Source organism: Callithrix jacchus, chromosome 8 (assembly GCF_049354715.1).
Source record: "Callithrix jacchus isolate 240 chromosome 8, calJac240_pri, whole genome shotgun sequence".
Classification (NCBI taxonomy): Eukaryota; Metazoa; Chordata; class Mammalia; order Primates; family Cebidae; genus Callithrix; species Callithrix jacchus.
Window position 1 is genome coordinate 69052806 of NC_133509.1, and position 25145 is coordinate 69077950.

The 25145-nt window shown below is 44.7% G+C and overlaps 1 protein-coding gene and 1 non-coding gene across 4 annotated transcripts in view; one reads left to right on the forward strand and one right to left on the reverse strand.

Annotated features, from left to right (window-relative positions):
- The first annotated feature begins 555 nt into the window (after positions 1–555).
- LOC118145446 (U1 spliceosomal RNA) lies at positions 556–719 on the forward strand. The gene has a single exon (XR_004730551.1). It is a non-coding gene; the product is annotated as a U1 spliceosomal RNA (small nuclear RNA).
- A 4813-nt stretch (positions 720–5532) lies between these two features.
- The window catches only part of SNX6 (sorting nexin 6), a 63347-nt gene continuing 43734 nt past the window's right edge, over positions 5533–25145 (reverse strand). For 2 of the 3 annotated variants that reach the window (XM_017977049.4, XM_002753827.7), the window contains 5 exons: positions 21564–21603; positions 16968–17054; positions 9894–10053; positions 9557–9642; positions 5533–7264 (listed from right to left, as the gene is read on the reverse strand). In XM_017977049.4, the coding sequence (XP_017832538.1) occupies positions 7211–7264; positions 9557–9642; positions 9894–10053; positions 16968–17054; positions 21564–21603 (427 nt within the window). In that variant the 3' untranslated portion in view covers positions 5533–7210. Of the gene's footprint in view, positions 7265–9556; positions 9643–9893; positions 10054–12691; positions 13399–16967; positions 17055–21563; positions 21604–25145 lie in introns of those variants that run through there. The other variant, XM_054239867.2, reaches the window with a different exon arrangement.

Genomic DNA, 25145 nt, shown 5'->3' on the forward strand with positions numbered 1-25145 from the left:
TAGCTCAAGGGACTGATTTTCCGACAGTAAAAAGGTTAGACAAAGATAGGACGACAAATGACTCAGTCTAACTTTCAACTTCAAGCTACAAAATAATCCTCATTTTAACTAGAACGTCAGAGTAGATGTCTCACGGGCCGCGAGCTCCCTCCCCCGCCCTCCTCCGCCCCCTCTCCGCCCCTCCTCTCTCGCGTCTCCCCGGTCCCAGACCCGCGGCCGCGCGCCGACCGGCGCCTACGCAGCGCCGGAGCGCGCCCTCTGTAGGTCTCGCGTCTGCGACGGGGAGCGAACGAAGCGCCGGGGATGTCCCCCGGCCGTGAGGGCGTGGCATATGCAGATAAGCACGCGCGCGGAGGCTGCCGGTCCCGCTCGGCCTGGGACAGCCACGTCCCGCGCCGCGACTTTGGAGTGGTTTCGGGGTGGCTTCCCTGAGCGGAGAGGATGGAGCGAGGGAGTTCCGAAAGGGTGAGGGGACTGGGGTCGCGGGAGGGAAGTGACCGTGTGTGCAGAGTGTGACGGGCGCGAGGGAGGGAGTGGACGCGGAGACAGCAACTCATACTTACCTGGCAGGGGAGATACCATGATCACGAAGGTGGTTTTCCCAGGGCGAGGCTTATCCATTGCACTCCGGATGTGCTGACCCCTGCGATTTCCCCAAATGTGGGAAACTCGACTGCATAATTTGTGGTAGTGGGGGACTGCGTTCGCGCTTTCCCCTGGTTTTCGTGTCATGCAATGTCAGAAATTGCGGTCTTGGGGTGGTCTCTAAGTGGTGTTATGTTTTCGTTGTGGTTGGCGGGTCACTGTCTCTGTGGTTGGCGGAGATTGTGGGATGGCTGTCGTCCGTTTTTTTCCCAGCCTAACTACCAACCGGTGTCTGGTTTCGCTGTAGTTTTCGTCTCCGTCCTAATTTTTGTGTTTTTAGTAGCGACGGGGTTCCGCCATGTTGGCCTGAGTGCCCTAGATCTGACCTCGTGGTCCGCCCGCCTCGGTCTCCCGAGGTGCTGGAGTTACAGGGGTGAGCCACCGTGCCCGGCCTCTTTTTTCTCCTCCCGCCCCCCCCACAGTACTTAGTACCTTGCTACTTAGTAGCAGTGTGGCCCTCGACCAGCAGCTTCAGCATCACCTGGCACCTTACCTTGGAGTGACTCAGTTAAGAACTCACACTCTTAGGGCCCCACCTTTGCAACATCTACTGAGTCAGAATGTGCATTCCATCCGCACTGAAGTTTAACCCAGATTTAAAGCCTTAACTATGGTGTCTACCAGACCCTCATGATCTTACTCCCACCCAGTCATCTCTGTGACTGAATTTTTTTTTGAGGCAGAGTTTCGCTGTTGTTACCCAGACTGGAGTGCAATGGCAGGACCTCGGCTCACCGCAACCTCCGCCTCCCAGGTTCAAGCGATTCTCCTGCCTCAGCCTCCTGAGTAGCTGGGATTACAGGCATGCGCCACCCTGCCTGGCTAATTTCATATTTTTAGTAGAGATGGGGTTTCTCCATGTTGGTCAGGCTGGTCTTGAACTCCCGACCTCAGGTGATCCGCCCGCCTCGGCCTCCCAAAGTACTGGAATTACAGGCGTGAGCCACCACGCCCGGCCGTGACTGAAATTTTATACAACTCTTTAATTTTGCTCCGACACAGGGCCTCCTTGCTGCTTGCCAAACCCAGTCCTACCTGGGCGTTTGCTGTAGCTGATGTTTGCGTGCTGGGGATGGCCCGTGACCAACTCCCTTTACCTGCTTCAAGTCCTTTGCTCGTAGGGTACCTTCTCATTACAGCCTCTTCCGACCACCCTAGGAGATTCTTTTGGAGCATTAAGATTTAATGACTGTCCTGTTGGGTTTCAGACTGTGTGGGGCCTGTTGCCCTTTTCTTTTGGCTGACTTCTCCCTTTTTGTAATGGGGATGTTTACCCAATGCCTGTGTCCCCATTTTACCTTGGAAGTAAATAACTGATTTTCATTTTACAGGCTCGTAGGTGAAACACAGCCACCTGCCCCTTGCTGCAACTCCTTATCTCACTTTCCCTCTGTTTGTTTGCTTTTTCATAGCACTTAGCACCTAAGCTACTAATTTACCTGCTGAGCCCGGGGTCGATTTTCTCCCCCCGCCACTCACCCCTACCTTTTCGAACTAGAATGTGGGCACCGAGGCCTTTTTGCTCCCAGATGCCTGAAGAACAGTGTCTGCGCACAGGCTATGCGCTCAATAAACGGTTGATGAATGGACGAATTGGTTTTTGTTGGTTTTGTTTGTTTGTTTTTGAGACGCGGGGGGGGGGAGGAAGGGGGGGGAGAGAGGAGAGAGAGAGAGAGAGAGAGAGAGAGGGGAGGGAGCTCGCGGCCCCACCCCCCCACCCCCCACCCCCCACCCCCCACCCCCCACCCCCCACCCCCCACCCCGGAACCTAGCGCCTGGGCCCGGCAGGGCTTGGGTTTGAGCTCACCTTCCTTTCGGCAAAAAGCAAGTTTCAGCCCCTTCTCTTTTCGCCAGCCCAACAGACGTCTTCCCCACAGGACACAACTATTACGGGGTTCCCCTCCGCCCCCCACCCCGGTTAAACATGAAGCTCTAAGATCTCCCCAAGCAACTTGACAGGACATCGTTTTCCCCGAGCATCTTCCCGGGTAGGCGGGTCAGAAATGGCAGTAACACAGCCGGCTGCGAAACCTCGGAAAACCTAAAGGAGGGGGGGCCGGGTGGGGTGTGGGGGGGAATCAAGCGTCTTACTTTGAAGGAAAGAAAATCAGGACAAACTTTGTTCACTATGCCAATCGTGCACCGGTCGGGCTGAGTGTATAACGCTAGATAACAGTTTTTAACTTGGAAATATCTGTAAATACAGTTATGTTTTATAGTCAATTCACAGGATCTGAGTTATTTATTCTGCGTAATCTGTTCAACCTTCCTTTTGTGCTTAGATGGTGAGCTATACTCCATTTTTTTTCCTTTTCTCTTTTTTCTTTTTTTTGGAGGCGGAGTCTCGCTCAGCCGCCCAGGCTGGAGTGCAGTGGCGCGATCTGCAAACCCCGCCTCCCGCGTTCTCCGGCCTCAGCCTCCAGAGTAACTGGTACTGTAGGCATGCGCCACCACCACGCCCGGCTAATTTTTGTATTTTTAGTAGAGACGGGGTTTCACCATGTTGGTCAGGCTGGTATCAAACTCCTGACCTCAGATGATCCGCCCGCCTCAGCCTTCCAAAGTGCTGGGATTACAGGCGTCAGCCAGCAACGCTGGCCTCTAATGTAAAATATTTTTTTTAAATATCTTTAGCTGTATTTTTATAACTCCCCCGTTTATTTTGAAATATTCATATGATTTCGACATTATCTCAAAATACACAGAAATTACCTGTATCTGCCTATACATTTATTACGTGCTGATGAAGAATACTTAACAATCAATATTTACGCATGCCAAATAAAACTTTTCCCAACTTTTTTTTTTTTTTTTTTGAGATGGAGTTTTGCTGTTGTTACCCAGACTGGAGTACGATGGCACGATCTCGGCTCACCGCAACCTCCGCCTTCTGGGTTCAAGCAATTCTGCTGCCTCAGCCTCCTGAGTGGCTGGGACTACAGGCGCGCACCACCATGCCCAGCTAATTTTTGTATTTTTAGGAGACGGGAGTTTCACCTTGTTGACCAGGATGGTCTCGATCTCTTAACCGCGTGATCCACCTGCCTTGGCCTCCCAAAGTGCTGGGATTATAGGCGTGAGCCACCGGGCCCGGTCCATCTTTTCCAAACATTTAAAGTTATTTTTTAAAATAAGCCAATTTATATTGGACATTTGGGTTACATGTGCATATGAAAGTCATATTCCGGCCGGGCGCGGTGGCTGATCGAGACCATCCTGGTCAACATAGTGAAACCCCGTCTCTACTAAAAATAAAAAATAAAAATTAGCTGGGCATGGTGGCGCGTGCCTGTAATTCCAGCTACTCAGGAGGCTGAGGCAGGAGAATTGCCTGAACCCAGCTGAGGCGGAGGTTGCGGTAAGCCGAGATCACGCCATTGCACTCCAGCCTGGGTAACAAGAGTGAAACTCCGTCTCAAAAAAAAAAAAAGAAAGTCATATTCCTCAACTGACCACAGATAGACTAGCATACAAGTGTCCTCCTTTCTGGATGGAATTACGTTTCAGAGGCATACATACTATGATAAAGTTTTATAAATTAGGCACACTAGAAGATTTAATAAAATAGAATTATATATGGTGTAATCGAAGCTTTTTCGATATGGTCTCTTCTTTTTTTACGCTGGCCTCGAATGTGCAGCCTTGCCTCCTCAAGCACTAGGACAACTGGCCTCAGGCACCTTGGCTCCCCGAATGTGGTCTCTTTCAAGTGCAGTGGCACAATCTTGGCTCGGTGCAACCTGTCTTCCAGGTTCAAGTGTTATTCTCCTGCCTCAGCCTGAGGAGTAGCTGGGATTACTGGCGTGCACCACCACGCCCAGCTGATTTTTGAATTTTCAGTAGAGACAGGGTTTCCCCATGTTGGCCGGGCTGGTCTTGAACTCCTGACCTCAAATAATCTGCCCACCTCTGCCTCCCAAAGTGCTGAGATTACAGGTGCGAGCCACTGTGCCCGGCCTCTCTCATAATACTGTATTGCATTCAGCCTCCTTTCTTTTGAGACGGAGTCTTGCTCTTGTCACTCAGTCTGGAGTGCAGTGGCGCGATCTCCGCCTCCTGGGTTAAAGCGATTTTCCTGCCTTAGCTGCTCGAGTAGCTGGGTCTCCAGTTGCGGCACCATGCGCAGCCAATTTTTTTTTTTTTTTTAGTAGAGACGGGGTTTCACCATGTTGGTCAGGCTAGTCTCGAGCTCCTGACCTCAGATAATCCTCTCACCTTGGCTTCCCAAAGTGGTGGGATTACAGGCATCAGCCACCAGGCCCGAAAAATTTTTTTTAATTTTCTTTTAGAGATAGCGTCTTGCTTTGTTGTCCAGGCTGGCCTCAAACTCCTGGGCTCATACAGTCCTCCCACTTTGTGTACAGCCTCCTAAAGTGCTGGGATTACAGGTGTAAACCACCACACCCAACCTCAATCTTGTTGTGATCTGTGACAACCAATACAGCTACTTAGTGGTTGATGGGTGGACAGTGTACACAGCGTGGACATACTGGACAAAGGAATGAATAACTGTTCCAGGTAGGATGGCAGGATATTTTATCACGCTACTCAGAACAGCATAAAACTTAAGACAAATTATTTCCGGAGTTTTTCATTTAATATTTTCAAATTTCAGGTGGCTGCTGTAACTGAAGGCAGGCAAAGTAAAACTGTAGAAACAGGGTGACCACTGGACTGCTGGTTTCATTCGACGCCGTTTTGAGAGTGCATTACCACAATAAGCACTCTTAACAATGTAAACCAGGGGCCAAGGGATGCAGCTTCCACTCTACCTCCTTCCCCAGGAAAGACCACCTTGGTAAATACAGAATAGCAAATGCTTAAGTGAAACACTGGAGAACTTTCGGCCCTATACTTACTATTTAACATTTACACAGCATCTTCACATTTCCAAAGCACAGTACCAACATTTATTAATCCTCACAACACCCCTGTGAGGTAGGTCAATATGCCCTTTATAGTAGAGAACTGAGGCAGAGATTGAGGAAAGCTGCCCTAGGCCACTGGGCAGCTGAGGAAGGGGCTAGACCTGGATCCAGAAGCTAGGGCTTTGGGTCCTGCATTCATCCACTGGCGGACATCACATGGGCTTATTTTTACCAGTGAATTTACGTAAAGGACAAAACACACTCAGCCAGCAACAGAAAATCAAGAGTTCAAACAGCAGTGGGGAACATGTCAGTAAACGAGACAAAACACTGACCAGCGCATACATGAGGCAAGAGAACATGCTGCTGAGGAAGGCTGGAATCATCACGACAGGTGAGAACAGGCGCTCAGGTAGGTTCAGGAAAATGTAAACAAACTAGGAACCCATCCAAGTGGTGACAGGCCCAAATGCCTATGGTCTCCAAGTCGTAGAAAAATTAGAAAAAGATAGTGGAAAAACCCAACCACTCCACCTAACTTTACACTAGGAATGACAGTAACGTTCATTAGAAAGGTCGATAATGTCTGTAATGTAACTACTGGTGATAGTATCCTATTTGTATGCCAACCTGTATCCCAAGTATTCTACTTTTCCTTCCCCACAGACAACAAGTGTTGTTCTTTACAGCAGACCTCTTTCCCTCTACATACCAATCTATACGCTGGCATAACTACTAAGTGGCTCAATGGTGTCTCGTGCTTAATTGGCTGAGCTAGGGACGGAATCTGGGAAATCCCAAGACTGTACTTTGCTCCTGTATTTCAGGAGTAACTGTCTCTAAGCTGCCTCTCTCCGATTCCACCTTTTACACACAGAGGAGCAGTTCATTCTTTTGTGAAGGGCTTGGTGGACTTTGTTCAAGATGCCATTTCAAAAGAAATGAGAAAAAAGAAAAACTAAGACCTGCAGTGTAAAGCATTACATGGGAGTAGATTTATTACAGCTACTCCACATTTTCCAGAGTGATACAATGACCACAGAGTTAAAAACTACCACTGTTATCGCTGTTTATTTTACAATAATTGGTTTAGTCTACAAGTTTAAGGCAAACATACTAATGCATTTACTTTTCTTCAGAAATCATACTTATAAAGATTACATAAAATCTGTCTCAAAACTTCTAAGAAATATTCAGTGATTAAAAATAAGTCTGATTAAGATGCTTTACCAGGATACATGAATGAACTAAGGTGGTATATAATGCTTTTAAAAATAAAATTTAAAAAAAAATTCAAAAAAGGCAATCTTTATCTTGTTTGAACAATGCATTCTGAAAAGGTTAAACTTGAAAAATTATTTAAAGGTAAGTAAGATTGGCAGCCATAAGGAATACTATTTATAAAATAAACACAGTTATAGAGGCTAGTTTAAAGAAGAATGAACTTTGGACTTCTGAGTATGACGAGTGCACGATGATGGCCCACTGTCATGGGGAACACAGTGCGGCGTCACAGCACACAGACTGGCATCGTCGGTGCTGTGTGCTGCTCTGCTCCATGGTTCTCAGAGAGGAGATGTACTTTGTCAGCTGTTTTCTGTTTGTTTCCAGTGAGCATAAATGCTTAACATCATTAAGAAAACAAAAATAAAATCTGAAGGAAGGCAGCCCTTTTTAACAGGAAGGCGGAGTGTGGCTTATGTGTCTCCATTTAACACTGCTAGGCAGTTCTGCAGCAACTGCAGGTTACCCTAAAAAAGGAAGAAAAAATAAATTATAAATTTTAGTTCAAAACAGTTTAGAAGACTCCTACTGAAACCACACTGTTAGAAACCACATAAATAACAGTGTTAGAGGTCACATAACTTTGATATATTAGAAATTTAAAAAGTCATTCATTATATACACATAAAGGCTTAAAGATATAAAATTAACATAATTTGTTTCACGTACAATACTTTTTTTTTTTTTTTTTTGAGATGAAGTCTCTCGCTCTGTCGCCCACCTAGGCTGGCGTGCAGTGGTGCAATCTCAGCTCACTGCAACCTCCACCTCCCAGGTTCAAGTAATTATCCTGCCTCAGCCTCCTGAGTAGCTAGAATTACAGGCACATACCACCATGTTTGGCTAATTTTTGTATTTTTTTAAGAGATAGGATTTTGCCATGTTGGCCAGGCTGGTCTCGAACTCCTGACCTCAGGTGATCCACCTGCCTCAGCCTCCCAAAGTGCTGGGATTACAGGCATAAGCCACTGTGCCTGGCCAATTTTTGTATTTTTAGTAGACACAGGGTTTCACCATGTTGGCCAGGATTGTCTTGATCTCCTGACCTCGAGTTCTGCCCACCTCGGCCTCCCAAAGTGCTGATATTACAGGCATGAGCCACCATGCCTGGCCAGTAGATAAATTTCTATTTAGGAAATTATTAATTTTTGGGTTACTTGACATGTTCTAGTGAGTACAAAACATGCACTTTGTGTTCAAGTTTAACTACTGAACAATTTCTGATTGTATGACAGGCTTTTTTTTTTTTTAATTGAGAAGGAGTCTCGCTCTGTCGCCCAGGCTGGAGTGCAGTGGCACAATCTTGGCTCACTGTAGTCACAATCACTTGGCTCGCAATCTTGCCTCCTAGATTCAAGCGATTCTCCTGCCTCAGCAAACTGAGTAGCTAGGACTACGGGCACTTGCCACCATGCCCAGCTAATTTTCTATTTTTAGTACAGATGGGGTTTCACCATATTGGCCAGGCTGGTCTTGAACTCCTGACCTTGTGATCCACCCGCCTTGGCCTTCCAAAGTGCTTGGATTACAGATGTGGAGCCACCATGCCACGCCCTGATTTTTAAATGTTTTTTATTAAGGAAGACTTTTTAAAAAACAACTAAAGTGATACTGCCTTCCATATTAGGTAATAGACTCTTTCAGACCTGATCATTAGAGACATTATAGATATACATTCTTAACTTAATTAAATAATCTTTAAAATCCCTCTCAATTCTAAGATTCTCTATTCTTAAAATTAAGGTTTAGGCCAGATTTTATATTAACTACAAGAGGTTTAATTCAAAGTAAACAACTAATGTAAAAAAGACCAGAGGACCAGGCATGGTGGCATACACCTATAATCCCAGCTACTTGGGAGGCTGAGGCAGGAGGATCAACTGACCTCAGGAGTTTGATGCTATACTGGACAACATAGCAAGACTCCAGCTCTAAAATATAATTAAATAAATACATTTAAAAAGCAAAACAAACAAACAAAAAGGCCAGGAATGGTGGCTGATGCCTGTAAGCCCAGCAGTTTGGGAGGCTGAGGAGGGTGGATCACCTGATGCCAGGAGTTCGAGACCAGTGTGGCTAACATGGCGAAACCCCATCTCTACTAAAAATACAAAAATTAGCCAGGTATGATGGCACGCACCTGTAGTCCCAGCTACTCAGGAGGCTGAGGCAGGAAAGCTGCTTGAACCTGAGAGGCAGAGAGAGGTTGCAGTGAGCCAAGATCACGCCACTGCACTCCAGTCTGGGCAACACGGTGAGACTCCGTCTCAAAAAAAACCTCAAGACTGGTTGGGCACAGGGGCTCAGGTCTGCAATCCCAGCACTTTGGGAGGCTGAGGCAGGAGGATCATTTGAGGTTGGGATTTTGAGGACAGACTGGCCAACACAGTAAAATACCGTCTCTGTTAAAAATACAAAATCAACTGGGTGTGGTGGCACATACCTGTAATCCCAGGTATTCAGGAGGCTAAGGCATGAGAATTACCTGAACCCAGGAGGCAGAGGTTGCAATGAGATGAAATCGTGTCACTGAACTTCAGCCTGGGCAACTCAGCAAGACTGTCTCAAAAAACAAAACAGAACAAAACACCCAAACCAACTATTTTGAAGCAGTGAAATAATCTTGTAAAATCTGATTCCAGTTCTGAAAGAGTTGTCACAGTATCCCTATGAAAACTGAGATTAAAGAATTATCAATGTCATAACTGATTCATTTCTAATTACATGTAACTTAAATTATTAACTCTTTATTACACTACCTTTGCATGCTTCAGTTCTAACTCTGCCAGTTCCACTAAATTTTTTCTGAATGCAGCAACTCTTCTTGTCTTAAAATCTATAAGTTCTGTGAACAAAAAAATTAGAATTATTTAATTTACAGAATAGTCTTTTTTTTTTTTTTTTTAAGACGAGGTTTCACCATGTTGGTCAGGCTGGTCTTGAACTCCTGACCTCAGGTGATCCACCCGCCTTGGCCTCCAAAGTGCTTGGATTATAGACGTGAGCCACCACGCCCAGCCTTTATTATTTTTATTTTACTTTTTAGAATAGTCATAAAGCATACCTTGTGATTAAAGGTTAACATAACAACAGTACCTTGTTTTGCAGACTCAGATATTTTTTCAAATTTCTGACAACATAATTGTTGGGAAGTTTCAGCCTGCAGAACATCTTTATTTTTTGCTCTTGCTTTATCCAGTGCTTTATTAGCATTTTCATAATCCACTAGTGATCTGGACCTTCGATACAGGAGATCCTGTGAAACAGAATGCTTCACAATAGTATATATACTGTATGTTTCCAGTAGTCACACCCAGCCGCCATCACCACCACCATAACCATCAGTACTAACACTTACATAGTGAACGCTACATGCCAGTTACTCTAATCTTTAAAGATTTTTGTAGAGACGGGGCCTTGCTATGTTGCCCAAGCAGGTCTCAAACTCCTGGTCTCAAAGTGATCCTCTTGTTTCAGCCTCCTAAAGTGGACTGATTACAGGCATGAGTCACTGCACTCTCCCCTTTTTTTAAATAACAGCTTTACTGAGATAATTGATATACCACATAACTCACCATTTAAAGTATGTAATTCAATGTTTTTTAGGAAGCTCACAGAATTGAGCATCACAACTTTTGGAACACTTTCATCACCCAAAGAGAAACCACATCCCCATTAACAGCCATTTGTCACTTCCCCATGTGTGCCCATCCCTAGACAACCACTAATATGCAACCTCTACAGATCTGCCTATTCTGGACATTTCATATAAATGGAATCATGTGCGCTTTTTGTGCCTGGCTTCTACCACTTAGCATGTTTCAAGTTCATCTATGTTGCAGCACAAATCAGTATGTCCGTCCTTTCTATTGCTGAATAATATTTCCCTATATGGATATATCATATTGATTTATTTATTCATGTTGATAGGCACTTGGTTTATTACCACTTTTTGGACATGATGAATAATGCTGCTGTCAACATTTGCACACAAGTGTTTATGTGGGCATGGTTTCATTTCTCTTTGATTTCTCACTATCGAGGAGTGAAACTGTTGAGTCATATGATAACTCTACACCAAACCTTTGAGAAACTGCAATATGGTTTTCCATAGCGACTGAACATTTTACATTCCGACCAGTACCATATGACAGTTCCAACTTCCTCACATCCTTGCCAATACTTATTTTAATTTTTATTTATTTTACTTAAATTCAAACATACTCCAGTATATATATATATATATATATATATTTTTTTTTTTTTTTTTTTTGAGACAAAGGCTTGCTCTGTCTCCCAGGCTGGCGTGCAGCAAGCAACATGAGCTGGGCACACTGTAACCTCCACCTCCTGGGTTCCAGCGATTATCCTCCCTCAGCCTCCCGAGTTGCAGGGATTAAAGGTGCCCGCCACCATGCCTGGCTAATTTTTGTATGTTTAGTAGAGATGAGGTTTCACCACATTGGCCAGGCTGGTCTCGAACTCCTCACCTTGTTCCCCTCAGACTCCCAAAGTGCTGCAATTATAGGCATGAGTCACCACACCCAGCCTTCTTTTTTTTTCTTTTTTTAAGATGGGGTTTCACCATGTTGGCCAGGCTGGTCTTGAACTCCTGACTTCAGGTGATCCACCCACCTTGGTATCCCAAAGTGCTAGGATTACAGGCGTGAGCCACCACGCCACCACACCTGGCCAGCCTTCCTTTTTTTTTTTTGAGATTGAGTTTCGCTCTTGTTACCCAGGCTGGAGTGCAATGGCGCAATCTCGGCTCACCGCAACCTCCGCCTCCTGAGTAGGTGGGATTACAGGCACATGCCACCATACCCAGCTAATTTTTTTTTTTTGTATTTTTAGTAGAGACGGGGTTTAACCATGTTGACCAGGATGGTCTCAATCTCTTGACCTCGTGATCCACTCGCCTCGGCCTCCCAAAGTGCGGGGATTACAAGCTTGAGCCACTGCGCCCAGCCTCTTTTTTTAAAATTAAGGTCATCTAGTGGGTATAAAGTGGTATCTCATACTTTTTTTTTTTTTTCCTGGGATGGAGTCTTGCTCTGTCATCTAGGCTGGAGTGCAGTGGTGCAATCTCGGCTCACTGCAACCTTTGCTTCCCAGGTTCAAACAATTCTCTGCCTCAACTTCCTTAGTAGCTAGGATTACAGGTGCCTGCCACCATGCCTGGCTGTTCTTTGGTCTTTTTAGTAGAAACAGCATTTCACCATGTTGGCCAGCCTGGTCTCAAACTCCTGATTTCAAGTGGTCCACCCACCTTGGCCTCCCAAAGTGTTGGGATTACAGGCGTAAACCACCATGACAGGCCTATCTGATACTTCTGATTTGCATTTCCCTGACAGCTTGTGAGCATATTTTCATGGTTTAATGGCCATTTGTGTGAGCCACAATGCCCGGCCTTGCATATTTCTTTTTCTTACTTTTCTTGAGATGGAGTCTTAGTCTACTGCCCAGGCGGGAGGTGCAGTGACATGATCTCGGTTCACTACCACCTCCACCCCTCAGGTTCAAGTAATTCTCCTACCTCAGCCTCCCAAGTATCTGGAATTACAGGCATGCACCACTGCACCCGGCTAATTTTTTAAAATATTTTTAGCAGAGACTGGGTTTTATCATATTGGCCAGGCTGGTCTCAAACTCCTGACTTCAGGTGATCCACCTGTCTCGGCCTCCCAAAGTGCTGGGATTACAGGCATGAGCCACTGCACCTGACCAGCACATTTCTTTTTATTAGGTAGTACTATTCCATTGTAAGGCTACATGATGACGTGCTTATCTCATTATCCATTAGACATTTGCATTGCCAGTTTTCAGCTAAATAAATAAATAAATAAATGTATATTTATTTATATAGTTATAAATAAAGCTGCTGTGAACATCTGTATGGACATATGCTTTTATTTATTTCTTTCCTTCTTTTTAATAGAGATAGGATCTTATTATGCTGCCAGGCTGGTCTTGAATTCCTGGCCTCCAGCCATCCTCCTGCATTTGCCTCCCAAAGTGTTGGGGTAACAGGGGAGAGCCACCACGCCCAGCCCTGCTTTCATTTCTCTTGACTAAATACCTAGGAGTGAACTGACTAGATCACAGGATAGTATATCTCACTTTTTAAGTACTATGAAAGTTTTCCAAGGTGGTGTACCACATTCCCACCAGCAGTATACGGTGGTTCCATTCGCTATGTATCTTCGCCAGAATTTTCATTTTAGCCATTCTAATTAAGGTGTGTCGTAATACTTTGTTGTAGTTTTAATTCTGACAAGTAAGTTTGAATTATTTTTTACAGTTACTAAGAAATTGTTATTGGCCGGGCACAGTGGCTCACACCTGTAATCCCAGCACTTTGGGAGGCTGAGGCGGGTGGATCATGAGGTCAAGAAATCGAGACCATCCTGGTCAACATGATGAAACCCCGTCTCTACTAAAAAAATACAAAAAATTAGCTGGGCATGGTGGTGCGTGCCTGTAGTCCCAGCTACTCAGGAGGCTGAGGCAGGAGAATTGCCTGAATCCAGGAGGCGGAGGTTGCGGTGAGCTGAGATCGCGCCATTGCACTCCAGCCTGGGTAACAAGAGCGAAACTCCATCTCAAAAAAAAAAAGAAATTGTTATCTATTAGTAACCACATTTGGCTGGGAACAGTGGCCCACATCTATAAGCCCAACACCTTGGGAGGAACAGGGAGGATCACATGAGCCCAGGAGTTTGCAACATACTGAGACACTTGTCTCAACAAAAAATTAAAACAAAAAACCCCATCACATTTGATAATAAATTTAAAGTCTTCAAAAGTGAGTATTTTAGCACTGCCCATCCAATGTAAATAGTTTGTATGACACAATTTGATATGAACAGTACATTTATAAGTACCTCAGAATTCAAAGTTGGCTGAGTGTGGTGGCTCATGCTTGTAATCTCAGCACTCTGAGAGGGTGAGGCAGGTGGATCACCTGAGGTCAGGAGTTTGAGACAAGCCTGGCCAACATGGCAAAACCCCGTCTCCACTAAAAGTGTAAAAATTAGCCTGGCCAACATGGCAAAACACCGTCTCCACTAAAAGTGTAAAAATTAGCCAGGCATGGTGGTGCGTGCCTATAATCCCAGCTTCTCAGAAGGCTGAGGCAGGAGCATCACTTGAAGCCGGGAGGCAGAGGTTGCAGTAAGCCAAGATCATGCCACTGCACTCTAGCCTGGGCAACAAGAGAAGGATTCAGTCTCAAAAAAAAAAAAAAAAATGCCAGGCGCAGTGGCTCTCGCCTATAATTCCAGTACTTTGGGAGGCCGAGGCAGGTGTTTCACGAGGTCAGAAGATTAAGACCATCCTGGATAAAATGGTGAAACCTCGTTTCTACTAAAAATACAGAAAATTAGCCAGGCATGGTGACATGTGCCTGCAGTCCCAGCTTCTCGGGAGGCTGAGGCAGGAGAACTGCTTGAACCTGGGAGGCAGAGGTTGCAGTGAGAGAGACTGCACCACCGGACTCCTGCCTGGGCGACTCTGTCGCAAAAAACAGAAACAAAAAAAGAAATCCAGCTGGGCACGGTGGCTCATGCCTACAATCCCAGCACTTTGGGAGACCAAGATAGGTGAATTGTGAGGTCAAGAGAAGGAGACCATCCTGGCCAACATGGTGAAACCCCGTCTCTACTAAAAAAAGTACAAAAAATTAGCCGGGTGTGGTGGTGGGTGCCTATAGTCCTAGCTACTTGGGAGGCTGAGGCAGAAGAATCACTTGAACCTCGGAGGTAGCGGTTGCAATGAGCTCAGATTCCACCACTGCACTCCAGCCGGGTAACAAAGCAAGATTCCGTCTCAAACAAAAAAAAAAAAGAAAAAGAAAAAAGAAATCTTTTTGCAATATGTGGCTCACGTCTGTAATCCCAGCACTTTGGGAGGCTGGAGCAGGTGAATCACCTGAGGCCAGGAGTTCAAGACTAGCCTGGCCAACATAAGGAAACCCCGTCTCTACCAAAAATACAAAAATTAGCTGGGCGTGGTGGCATTCGCCTATAATCCCAGTTACCCAGGTGGCTGTGGCAAGAAAACCACCTGAACCCAGGAAATGGAGGCTGCAGTGAGCCAAGAGACTGCACTCTAGCCTGGGTGACAGAGTGAGACTCCATCACAACAAACAACAACAACAACAACAATGGAATCCTTTCATAATACAAGGCTACGTGGCTCACGTCTTTGGGAGGCCAAGGCAGGCGGATCACCTAAGGTCAGGAGTTTGAGACCAGACTGGCCAACATAGGGAAACCCCGCCTCTACTGAAAATACAAAATTTAACTGGGCATGGTAGTTTGAGCCTGTAATCCTAGCTACTCAGGAGGCTGGGGCAAGAAAATTGCTTGAACCCTGGAGGTGGAGGTTGCAGTGAGCAGAGATACTACACTCTAGCCTGGGCGACAGAGTGAGACTCCATCTCAAAAAATAATAATAATAAATAATAATAAAAGAAATCCTTTAGCAATACAACTGTTATTTGAGGGTTTTACTTTTGTTTTCCAAGGCAGTTTACCTGAAGAAATAGACCAAATTCTTTTTTTTTTTTTTGAGACAGAGTTTCGTTCTTGTTACCCAGGCTGGAGTAAAATGGCGTGATCTCGGCTCACTGCAACCTCCGCCTCCTGGGTTCAGGCAATTCTCCTGCTTCAGCCTCCTGAGTAGCTGGAATTACAGGCATGCGCCACCATGCCCAGCTAATTTTTTTTTTTTTTTTGGTATTTTTAGCTGAGACGGGGTTTCACCATGTTGACCAGGATGGTCTCAATCTGTTGACCTCGTGATCCACCCGCCTCGGCCTCCCAAAGTGCTGGGATTACAGGCTTGAGCCACCGCGCCCGGCCTTCTTTTTCTTTTTTGAGACAGAGTATCACTCTGTTGCCCAGGCTGGAGTGCAGTGGCATGATCTTACCTCACTGCAACCTCCACCTCCCAGGTTCAAGCTATTCTCCTGCCTCGGCCTCCAGAGTAGCTGGGATTATAGGTGCCCACCACCATGCCCAGCTAATTTTTGTATTTTTAGTAGAGATGTGGTTTTGACACGTTGGCCAAGGTGGTCTCGAACTCCTGACCTTCAGGTGATCCACCCATCTCACCACCTCAGCCTCCCAAAGTGCTGGGATTACAGGCATGAGCAAGCTCCCCAGGCCTCATTTTTTTTTTTGAGTTGCAGTTTCACTCTTATCCAGGCTGGAGTGCAACGTCACTATCTCGGCTCACTGCAACCTCCACCTCCTGGGTCAAGCAATTCTCCCGCCTCAGCCTCCTGAGTAGCTGGGATTACAGGCACCTGCCACCACGCCCAGCCAATTTTTGTATTTTTAGTAGAAACAGGGTTTTGTTTTTGTTTTGAGATGGGAGTCTTGCTCTGTAGCCCAGGCTGGAGTGCAGTGGCGTGAACTCAGCTCACTGCAACCTCCACCTCCTGGGTCCTGGTTCAAGCAATTCTCCTACCTCAGCCTCCCAAGTAGCTGGGATTACAGGCACAAGCCACCATGCCCAGCTAATTTTTGTAGTTTTTTAGTAGAGACGGGGTTTCACCATGCTGGCCAGTCTGGTCTTGAACTCCTGACCTTGTGATCCACCTGCCTCGGCCTCCCAAAGTGTTGGGATTACAAGCATGAGCCACCGTGCCAGGCCTGAGACAGGGTTTTACCATGTTAGCCAGGCTGGTCTTGAACTCCTGACCTCAGGTGATCCGCCCACCTTGGCTTCCCCTAAGCATAGGGATTACAGGTATGAGCCACCACACCTGGCTGCAAATTCACCTTTTTAAAGTTCTAGATTATATCAGAAATATAATAAAGATGAAACTTTTATGTGGGGTTTCCCACATAAAATACGTACAGTTGTACACATACCTACAAATTCTAAAAGGAGAAATAAAATTTCTATTTGAAAATATAATTTAAAATCATATAAAGGAGATAAATTCATCATTAACAATCTGAAGTCTAACAAACTCTCAAGAAATGGCTGTTTGCCGGGCGCGGTGGCTCATGCCTGTAATCCCAGCATTTTGGCAGGCTGAGGCAGGTGGATCACCTGAGGTCAGGAGTTCAAGACCAACCTGACCAATATGGTGAAACCCTGTCTTTAAAAAAAAAGGCTGTTTATAAAATGGCTTATTTTAAAAAAGATTAAAATTACCTTAGCAGCTTGAGATTCTCTTAAGTAATATTTTAAAAGGTCAGAAAGTTTGAGGTCCTCATCAGCAGACACTCGGGCTTCTATTTTCTGAAAAGAAGAAAAAAATTAAGTTCTTAATCAACAACTACATTCTACTCTCAGTGGTTTCCTTCTTACCTACTTAATTTCCGACTTAATTTTAACTATTATAGTTAAAAAATTGAAGTTTTAACTATAATACCCATTCCTATTTTATCTACCTTTCCTTCCCTTTTTGCTTCTATTAGCCTGTTACTTTTCTTTGCAACTCTCACATAAAAGGAATAGAAATAAAGACCAGAGCAAACACTCATGAAATTATGGAAGGACTCTCTAATTTTTTTCTTTGAGACAGAGTCTCGCTGTCACCCAGGCTGGAATGCAGTGGTGCAATCTCTGCTCACTGCAACCTCCACCTCCCAAGTTCAAGCAATTCTCCTGCCTCAGCCTCTTCAGTAGCTTGAATTATAGGTATGCACCACCATGTCTGGCTAATTTGTGCATTTTTAGTAGAGGTGGGGTTTCACCACGTAGGCCAGGCTGGTCTTAAACTCCTGACCTCAAGAGATCCGCCTGCCTCAGCCTCCCAAAGTGGTGAGATTACAGGTGTGAACCACCACGCCCAGCCAGACTATATTTGATTCAAGTACTTTGCTATAATAAGTTTCAGTATCATCTTTAAGCTTCATTAATACTTTCTCAAGCCACTGCACTCTAGCAGTCTGTCTCAAAAAAAAAAAAAAATTTCTCTCTATGCATTTCTTGTTTCTTGAGAGGGAGTCTTGCTCTGCTGCCAGGCTGGAGTGCAGTGGTGCGATCTTGGCTCACTGCAACTCTCCCTCCTGGGTTCAAGCTATTCTCCTGCCTCAGCCTCCCAAGTAGCTGGGATTACAGGTGCATGCCACCATATTGGGCTAATTTTTTTTGTATTTTTGTAGTAGAGACAGGGTTTTGTCATGTTGGCCAGGCTGGCCTCAAACTTCTGACCTCAGATGATCCACCTGCCTTGGCCTCCCAAAGTGCTGGGACTACAGGTGTGAGCCACTGTGCCCAGCCTCTATTCATTTCAATTGTAATTGATATGTACACAGAATTTTAAAGCAAGGATGACTGGCATTGGTAGACTAGGTAATTCAATCTAATCTCCCTGCTGAGGACAACCAGAAAATTCAGTCAAAGCATTAATAAAATGTGCTTGAAGACACCACAGAACAATAAACAGATGTGGTATGTTTGAGGTGAGATGGAAGGGGAAGTAGCCAGATCAGACTAAAAAGATAGCTCTTCAGTGTGAAGGGACAGAGGATGAAGAAAAATGTATCAAGCAAATGAAATATATGGGACCTTGTTTATATCCTGACTCAAACTATACTATAAAAAGCCATTTATAAGACAATTGGTAAAATGTATACATTGGATATTTGATGATATTAAGGGGGAATCAGTAACAGTATTGACTATATTTAAAAATATATATTTTATATATATATATATATTTTTTTTTTTTTTGACAGAATTTCGCTCTTGTTGCCCAGGCTGGAGTGCAGTGGCGCGATCTCGGCTTACTGCAACCTCCACATTCCGAGTTCAAGCAATTCTCCTGCCTCAGCCTCCCGAGTAGCTGGGATTACAGGCATGAGCCACCATGCCCAGCTAATTTTGTATTTTTAGTAGAGACAGGGTTTCTCCATGTTGATCAGGCTTGTCTTGAATTCCCAACCTTAGGTGATCCACCTACCTCCGCCTCCCAAAGTGTTGGGATTACAGATACAAGCTACCATACCCGGCCAAAAATAATTCTTACACAAAAAAAAGAGACATATATGTATGAGGGACACAAAACAGAATGAAGATGGACTTTTTGGAATACAAGAACTTTAAGCAATGTAGAAAATGTTAATATTGATGAGGTGCAGTGGCTCATGTCTGTAATCCCAGTTTGGCCAACATGGTGAAACCCCATCTCTACTAAAAACACAAAAATTAGCCAGGAGTGGCAGCACACACCTGTAGTCCCAGGTACTTAGAAGGCTGAGGTAAGAGAATCCCTTGAGCCCAGGAGGTGAAGGCTGCAGTGAGCCAAGACTCTGCACCACTGCACTCCAGCCTGGGTGACAGAGCAAGACTCTGTCTTGGAGGAAAAAAAAAAAAAGAAGAAGAAAAGAAAAATGTTACTATTCAGAAACATGGTTAATACATTACAGAAATTCTTGTACTATTTCTGCAACTTTTCCGTAAGCCCAGAATTACTGTCAAGATAAAAAGTGAAAATAAGGCCGGGTGCCTTAGTAAGGCTCACATTTGTAATCCCACCACTTTGGGAGGCTGAGGTGGGTAGAACACTTGAGGTCAGGAGTTTGAGACCAGCCTGGCCAACATGGCAAAACCCCATTTCTACTAAAAGTACAAAAATCAGTCGGGCATAGTGGCTACTTGGGAGGCTGAGGCAGGAAAATCACTTGAACCTGGGAGGCAGAGGTTGCAGTGCGCTGAGATCACATCACTTCACTCCGGCCTGGACAATAGAGACTGCATCTCAAAAAAAAAAAAAAGTTAAACTAAAACAACTATACACCCAGCAGAATGGCAAAAATTAAAAAGGTAGAAAATGATGCTAAGTTTTAACAAGCTTGTAGGACAACCTAAATGCTCATATTTATTCTTGTGGGCATGCAAACTGGCACAATAATTATGGGAAACAGTTTTGCAGTTTCTGCTGAAGCTTTTCACATGGTATTCTATGATCCATCAATTCCCCTCCTAGTTATATATAGCCAACAGAGTTGTATACTTGTGTTTAGAAGGTATACAATAATAATCTTATTATAAAGAAGTACAAACTAGAAACTATCCAAGTGCCTATAACAGAACAGATAAATTAATAAAATACTATACAGCAATAAGAATAAAGGAACCAGGGCAGGTGGCTCATGCCTGTAATCCCAATGCTTTGAAAGGTGAGGCAGGAATTTCTTTTTTCTTTTTTTGAGACAGAGTTTCGCTCTTGTTACCCAGGCTGGAGTGCAATGGCACGATCTCAGCTCACCACAACCTCCGCCTCCTGGGTTCAGGCAATTCTTCTGCCTCAGCCTCCTGAGTAGCTGGGATTACAGGCACACGCCACCATGCCCAGCTAATTTTTTGTATTTTTAGTAGAGACGGGGTTTCACCATGTTGACCAGGATGGTCTCGATCTCTTGACTTCGTGATCCACCCACGTCGGCCTCCCAAAGTGCTGGGATTACAGGCGTGAGCCACCGCGCCCAGCAGGAATTTCAATAGAGGCCAGGAATTCAAGACCAGCCTGGGCAATGTAGCAAGACTCCCTCACTATAAAAATTACCAAAAATTAGCCAGGCATGGTAACCAACATCTGTAGTCCTAACTACTTGGGAGGCTGAGGCAGGAGGATGCTTGAGCTTAAGAATTTGAGGCTGCAGTGAGTTATGATCATGCAAATGTACTCCAGCCTAGGAGGCAGAGCAAGACTCCATCTCAAAAAACAACAAAACAAAAAAAAAACCCGAATGTCTACTGTTAGAAGCTAGGACAGTGTTACTCTTGTAGGAAGGCAGTGCCTTGGAAGGCAGCTGAGGAGGAGGCAGGGAATCTGCATTGCTGGTAATTTTCTATTTCTTTTCTTTTCTTTGAGATAGGGTCTCTGTCACCCAGGCTGGAGTACAGTGGCACAATCATAGCTCACTATAACCTTGACTTCCTGGGCTCAAGAATCTTCCTGCCTTAGCCTCCCAAGTAGTTAGGACTACAGTTGTATGCCACCATGCCTGGCTAATTTCTGGAAACTTTTGTATAGAGGGGGTCTTACTACACTGCCCAGGGTGGTCGAACTCCTGGCCTCTACTGATCCACCTGCCTCACCCTTCAATGTACTGGGATTATGGGCATGTGCCACCTGGCCTGGTTCCCTTATTCTTATTGCTATAAAGTATTTAATTAATTAGTTTATCTGTTCCAGGAGGTGTTTTGTTTTGTTTTGTTTTCCGAGAAACAGGGTCTCCCTGCTCTGTTGCCCAGGATGGAGTGCAATTGCACAATCATAGCTCACTGCAGCCTCAAACTCTTGAGCTCAAGCATTCTGTTGCTTCGCGCCCCAAGCAGGTCTACAGGTTTGTACCACCACACCTGAATAATTTTAAAAATTTTTGTAGAGACAGCATCTTGCTATGTTTTCCTAGGCTGATCTCAAATTCCTGGGCTCAAGAGATCCTCCTGACTCGGCTCCCAAAGTGCTGAGATTATAGAGGCATTAAGACACTGCACCCAGAAGAATATGAACTTTTATACAAATACAAAAGGCCATAACAAAAAATTGCATTTCCTGAAAAACTCCCAATGGAATTCAAATCTGTTTCATCATCCTTCTGAAACATACCATCTTGCTCAATAAAGTTAAACAGAAACACAAGTTAACTATTACCACATGCAGAGATTTAGATTGCCAGAAGATTAATAATGATTACTTTTAAAAAATTTCATGAATTGTGGTTAAAAACCTTTAACATGAACTACTCTATGGGCACAACATTATGCAGTATATCTCTATAATTTAGTACTTACTCTTGTTTTATCGAACAGTTCTGAAACTTTGAGAAAAAACCTGAAAAGGAAAATATTTTCATCATATGCTACATTCGAAGTAATTTTCCATTTCAAATGCATAAGAATATGCTCCCAAACCATATTAATAATGAATACCTTCTCTCATTATAATTATATTCAACAGCCTTATTAACTGCAGGCTTCAGTTAGTTTGACAAAAACCTCTCTGTACTTCTAACAATAAAACCGATTATTTGACATCTGTTTACAGATAGAGTCTCACTCTGTTGCCCAGGCTACAGTGCAGTGGCACAGTCTCGGCTCACTGCAACCTCTGCCTCCTGGGTTCTAGCAATTCTCCTGCCTCAGCCTCCTCAGTAGCTGGAATCACAGGCACCTGCCCCCATGGCTGGCTAATTTTTTAATTTTTAATAGAGATAAGTTTTCACCTGGTTAAAAATTAGCCAGGTGTGGTGGTGCACACCTGTAGTCCCAGCTATTCAGGCGTCTAAGATGGAATGATGGCTTGAGTCCAGGCTGATCTTGGACTCCTGACTTCAAGTGATCTGCCTGCCTCAGCCTCCCAAATTGCTGGGATTACAGGTATAAGCCACTGCGCGGTCACATTTCATTTTAAAATGACAGTCTAAGACATACATTAAACACATTTCTGTTGTTGAGACTAAGTCTCGCTCTGTTGCCCTAGCTGAAGTACAGTAGCACAATCTCGGCTCACTGCAACCTCTGCCTCCTGGGTTCAAATGATTCTCCTGCCTCAGCCTCCTTCGTAGCTGGGATTACAGGTGCCCACCACCATGCGTGACTAATTTTTGTATTTTTAGTAAAGAAAGGGTTTCACCATATTGGCCAGGTTGGTCTCAAACTCCTGACCTCAAGCAATCTGCCCACCTTGGCCTCCCAAAGTGCTGGGATTATAGGCGTGAGCCACCATACCTAGCCAACAAAATTTATCTTGATACATTTTAGCAAACAGGCTGAGGCAAACAGACCACCTGAGGCCAGTATGGGCAACACAGTGAAACCCTGTCTCTACTAAAAATACAAAAAATTAGCTGGGCGTGGTGGTGTAATCCCGTAATCAAACTACTGTTGAATAGTCTGGTGCTGGGATATTTTTAAATTGATATCAGCATTTGACAAACTCTTTAAACGTAAAAATAAATTCTTAAATAGAAATTGGCTATTCATTCTGCTTTTTTTTTTTTTTTTTTTGAGATGGGGTATTGCTCTGTCACTCAGCTCTGGAGCAAACCTGTGGTCCCAGCTACTCAGGAAGCTGAAGCAAGAGGATCACTTGAGCTCAGGAGTTCAAGGCTGTAGTGCTCTATGACTACATCTGCCAACAGATGTATGACTACATCTGCCGCTACTGTATTCCAGCCCGGGCATCACAGCAAGACTCCCCTCTCAAAAAAAGGATGCGGGTTGGAGTATTCTATAAAATATGTAGTTAAAATGACATTATAAATGAATTAGGGCAAATACTACTCAAAGCAAAAACAATTTTATGAACTTTGCTTTAAAGAACTTGCTTTGACAGGTTTATTTTAGAGAACAGATGGCAAGGTTGACTTTTCTTCTTCTTCCTGATGAGTTGAGAATTAACTCTTTGGGAAGGTGGCATGTTAATGAGTGTAAGCTATCATACCTCACTTTGATGAAAAGCTTGACTTTTAAATATCTGAGACAGAATATACTAGAGAAAAGGTCAAGGATGTGGTTTAGAGAAAGGCATAGACTATGAAAATAGTTTTCCTGCTTAAATTTTTTTTTGAGACTAAGTCTTGCTCTGTTACCTGGGGTGGAGTACAGTGGTATGATCTTGGCTCACTGCAACCTCCACCTCCCAGGTTCAAGTGATTCTGATGTCTCAGCCTCCTGAGTAGCTGGGTTTACAGGTGTGCACCACCACATCTGGCTAATTTTTGTGTTTTTAAGAGACGGGTTTTTGGCATGTTCCCAAGCTGGTCTTGAACTCCTGGGCTCAAGTGATCCACCCGCCTTGACCTCTCAATGTACTGGGATTAAAGGCATGAGTCACTGCACTCAGCCTAAAGTTAAATTTTATTTTATTTTACTCTATTTTAGAGAAGGACTCTCTGTGGCCTAGACTGATCTCAAACTCCTGTGCTCAAGTAATCCTCCTGCTTCAGCCTCCAAAAGTGCTAAGATTACAGGTACAAGGCACCATCCACAGCTAAATGATTTTTCAACTGAGAATTAGATTTAGGGCCCAGGTGACTTTCACCTATAATCCTAGCACTTTGGGATGCCGAGGCGGGTGAACTGCTTGAGATCAGGAGTTCGAGACAAGCCTGGGTAACATGGCAGAACCCCGTCTCTACAAAAAATACAAACATTAGCCAGGCATAGTGGCTCATGCCCGTGGTCTCGGCTGCTTGGGAGGCCAAAGTGAGATCGCTTGAGTCCAGGAGGTGGAAGTCGCTGTGGGCCGAGATCACACCACTATACTCCAACCTGGGTAACAGAGTGATTCTGTCTCATAAATAAATAAATAAGTTTGGCTTAAACAGTATTACAAGAGCAACTAAAATTAACTGCAGTTAGATTTAAAATGAAAAGTTAACATCAAGTAAATAAAAAACAGCTGTGTAAGCAACCTTTCAAGGAGCTTTCCATACTCACATAAACAATACCTGCTACACTGGTTTGTCTGAAGATTGCCCTAGATTCACTCAACTATAAACTCTAGGCTGGGTGCAGTAGCTCAAGCCTGTAATGCCAGCACTTTGGGAGGCTTAGGTGGGCAGATCACCTGAGGTCAGGAGTTGGGAGACTGCCCTGGCCAACATGGTGAAACCCTGTTACTATAAAAATACAAAAATTAGCTGGGTGTGGTGGTGTACACCTGTAATCCCAACTACTTGGGTAGCTAAGTCACAAGAATTGCAAGATCCAAGCACTTTGGAGGCCAAGGCAGGCGGATCACCTGAGGTCAGGAGTTCAAGACCATCCTGGTCAACATGGTGAAACCCCGTCTCTACTAAAAAATACAAAACATTAGCTGGGCATGGTGGTGTACACCTGTAATCCTGTGGTGGTGTACACCTGTGCCTGTAGTCCCAGCTACTCAGGAGGCTGAGGCAGGAGAATTGCCTGAACCCAGGAGGCGGAGGTTGCAGTGAGCCGAGATCGCGTCATTGCACTCCAGCCTGGGTAACAAGAGTGAAACTCTGTCTCAAAAAAAAAAAAAGTCAATCTGAGGTCGAGCATAGTGGCTCACGCCTGTAATCCCAGCACTTTGGGAGGCGGAGGCAGGCAGATCATGAGGTCAGGAGTTCAAGACCAGCCTGGCCAACACTGCTAAACCCCATCTCTACCAAAAAACACAAAAATTAGCCAGGTTACAGGTGTGGTGGCAGGCACCTGTAACCTCAGCTACTACTGGGAGGCTGAGGTGGAAGACTTGCTTGAACCTGGAAGGAGGAGGCTATAGCGAGCTATGGTCGTGCGACTGCACTCCAGCCCGGGTGAGAGAGTAAAATTGTGTCTCAAATCAAAAACAAAAACAAAACAAAACAAAGTATTCTGTGCATCTAGGCTGTCAACAGAAATTTT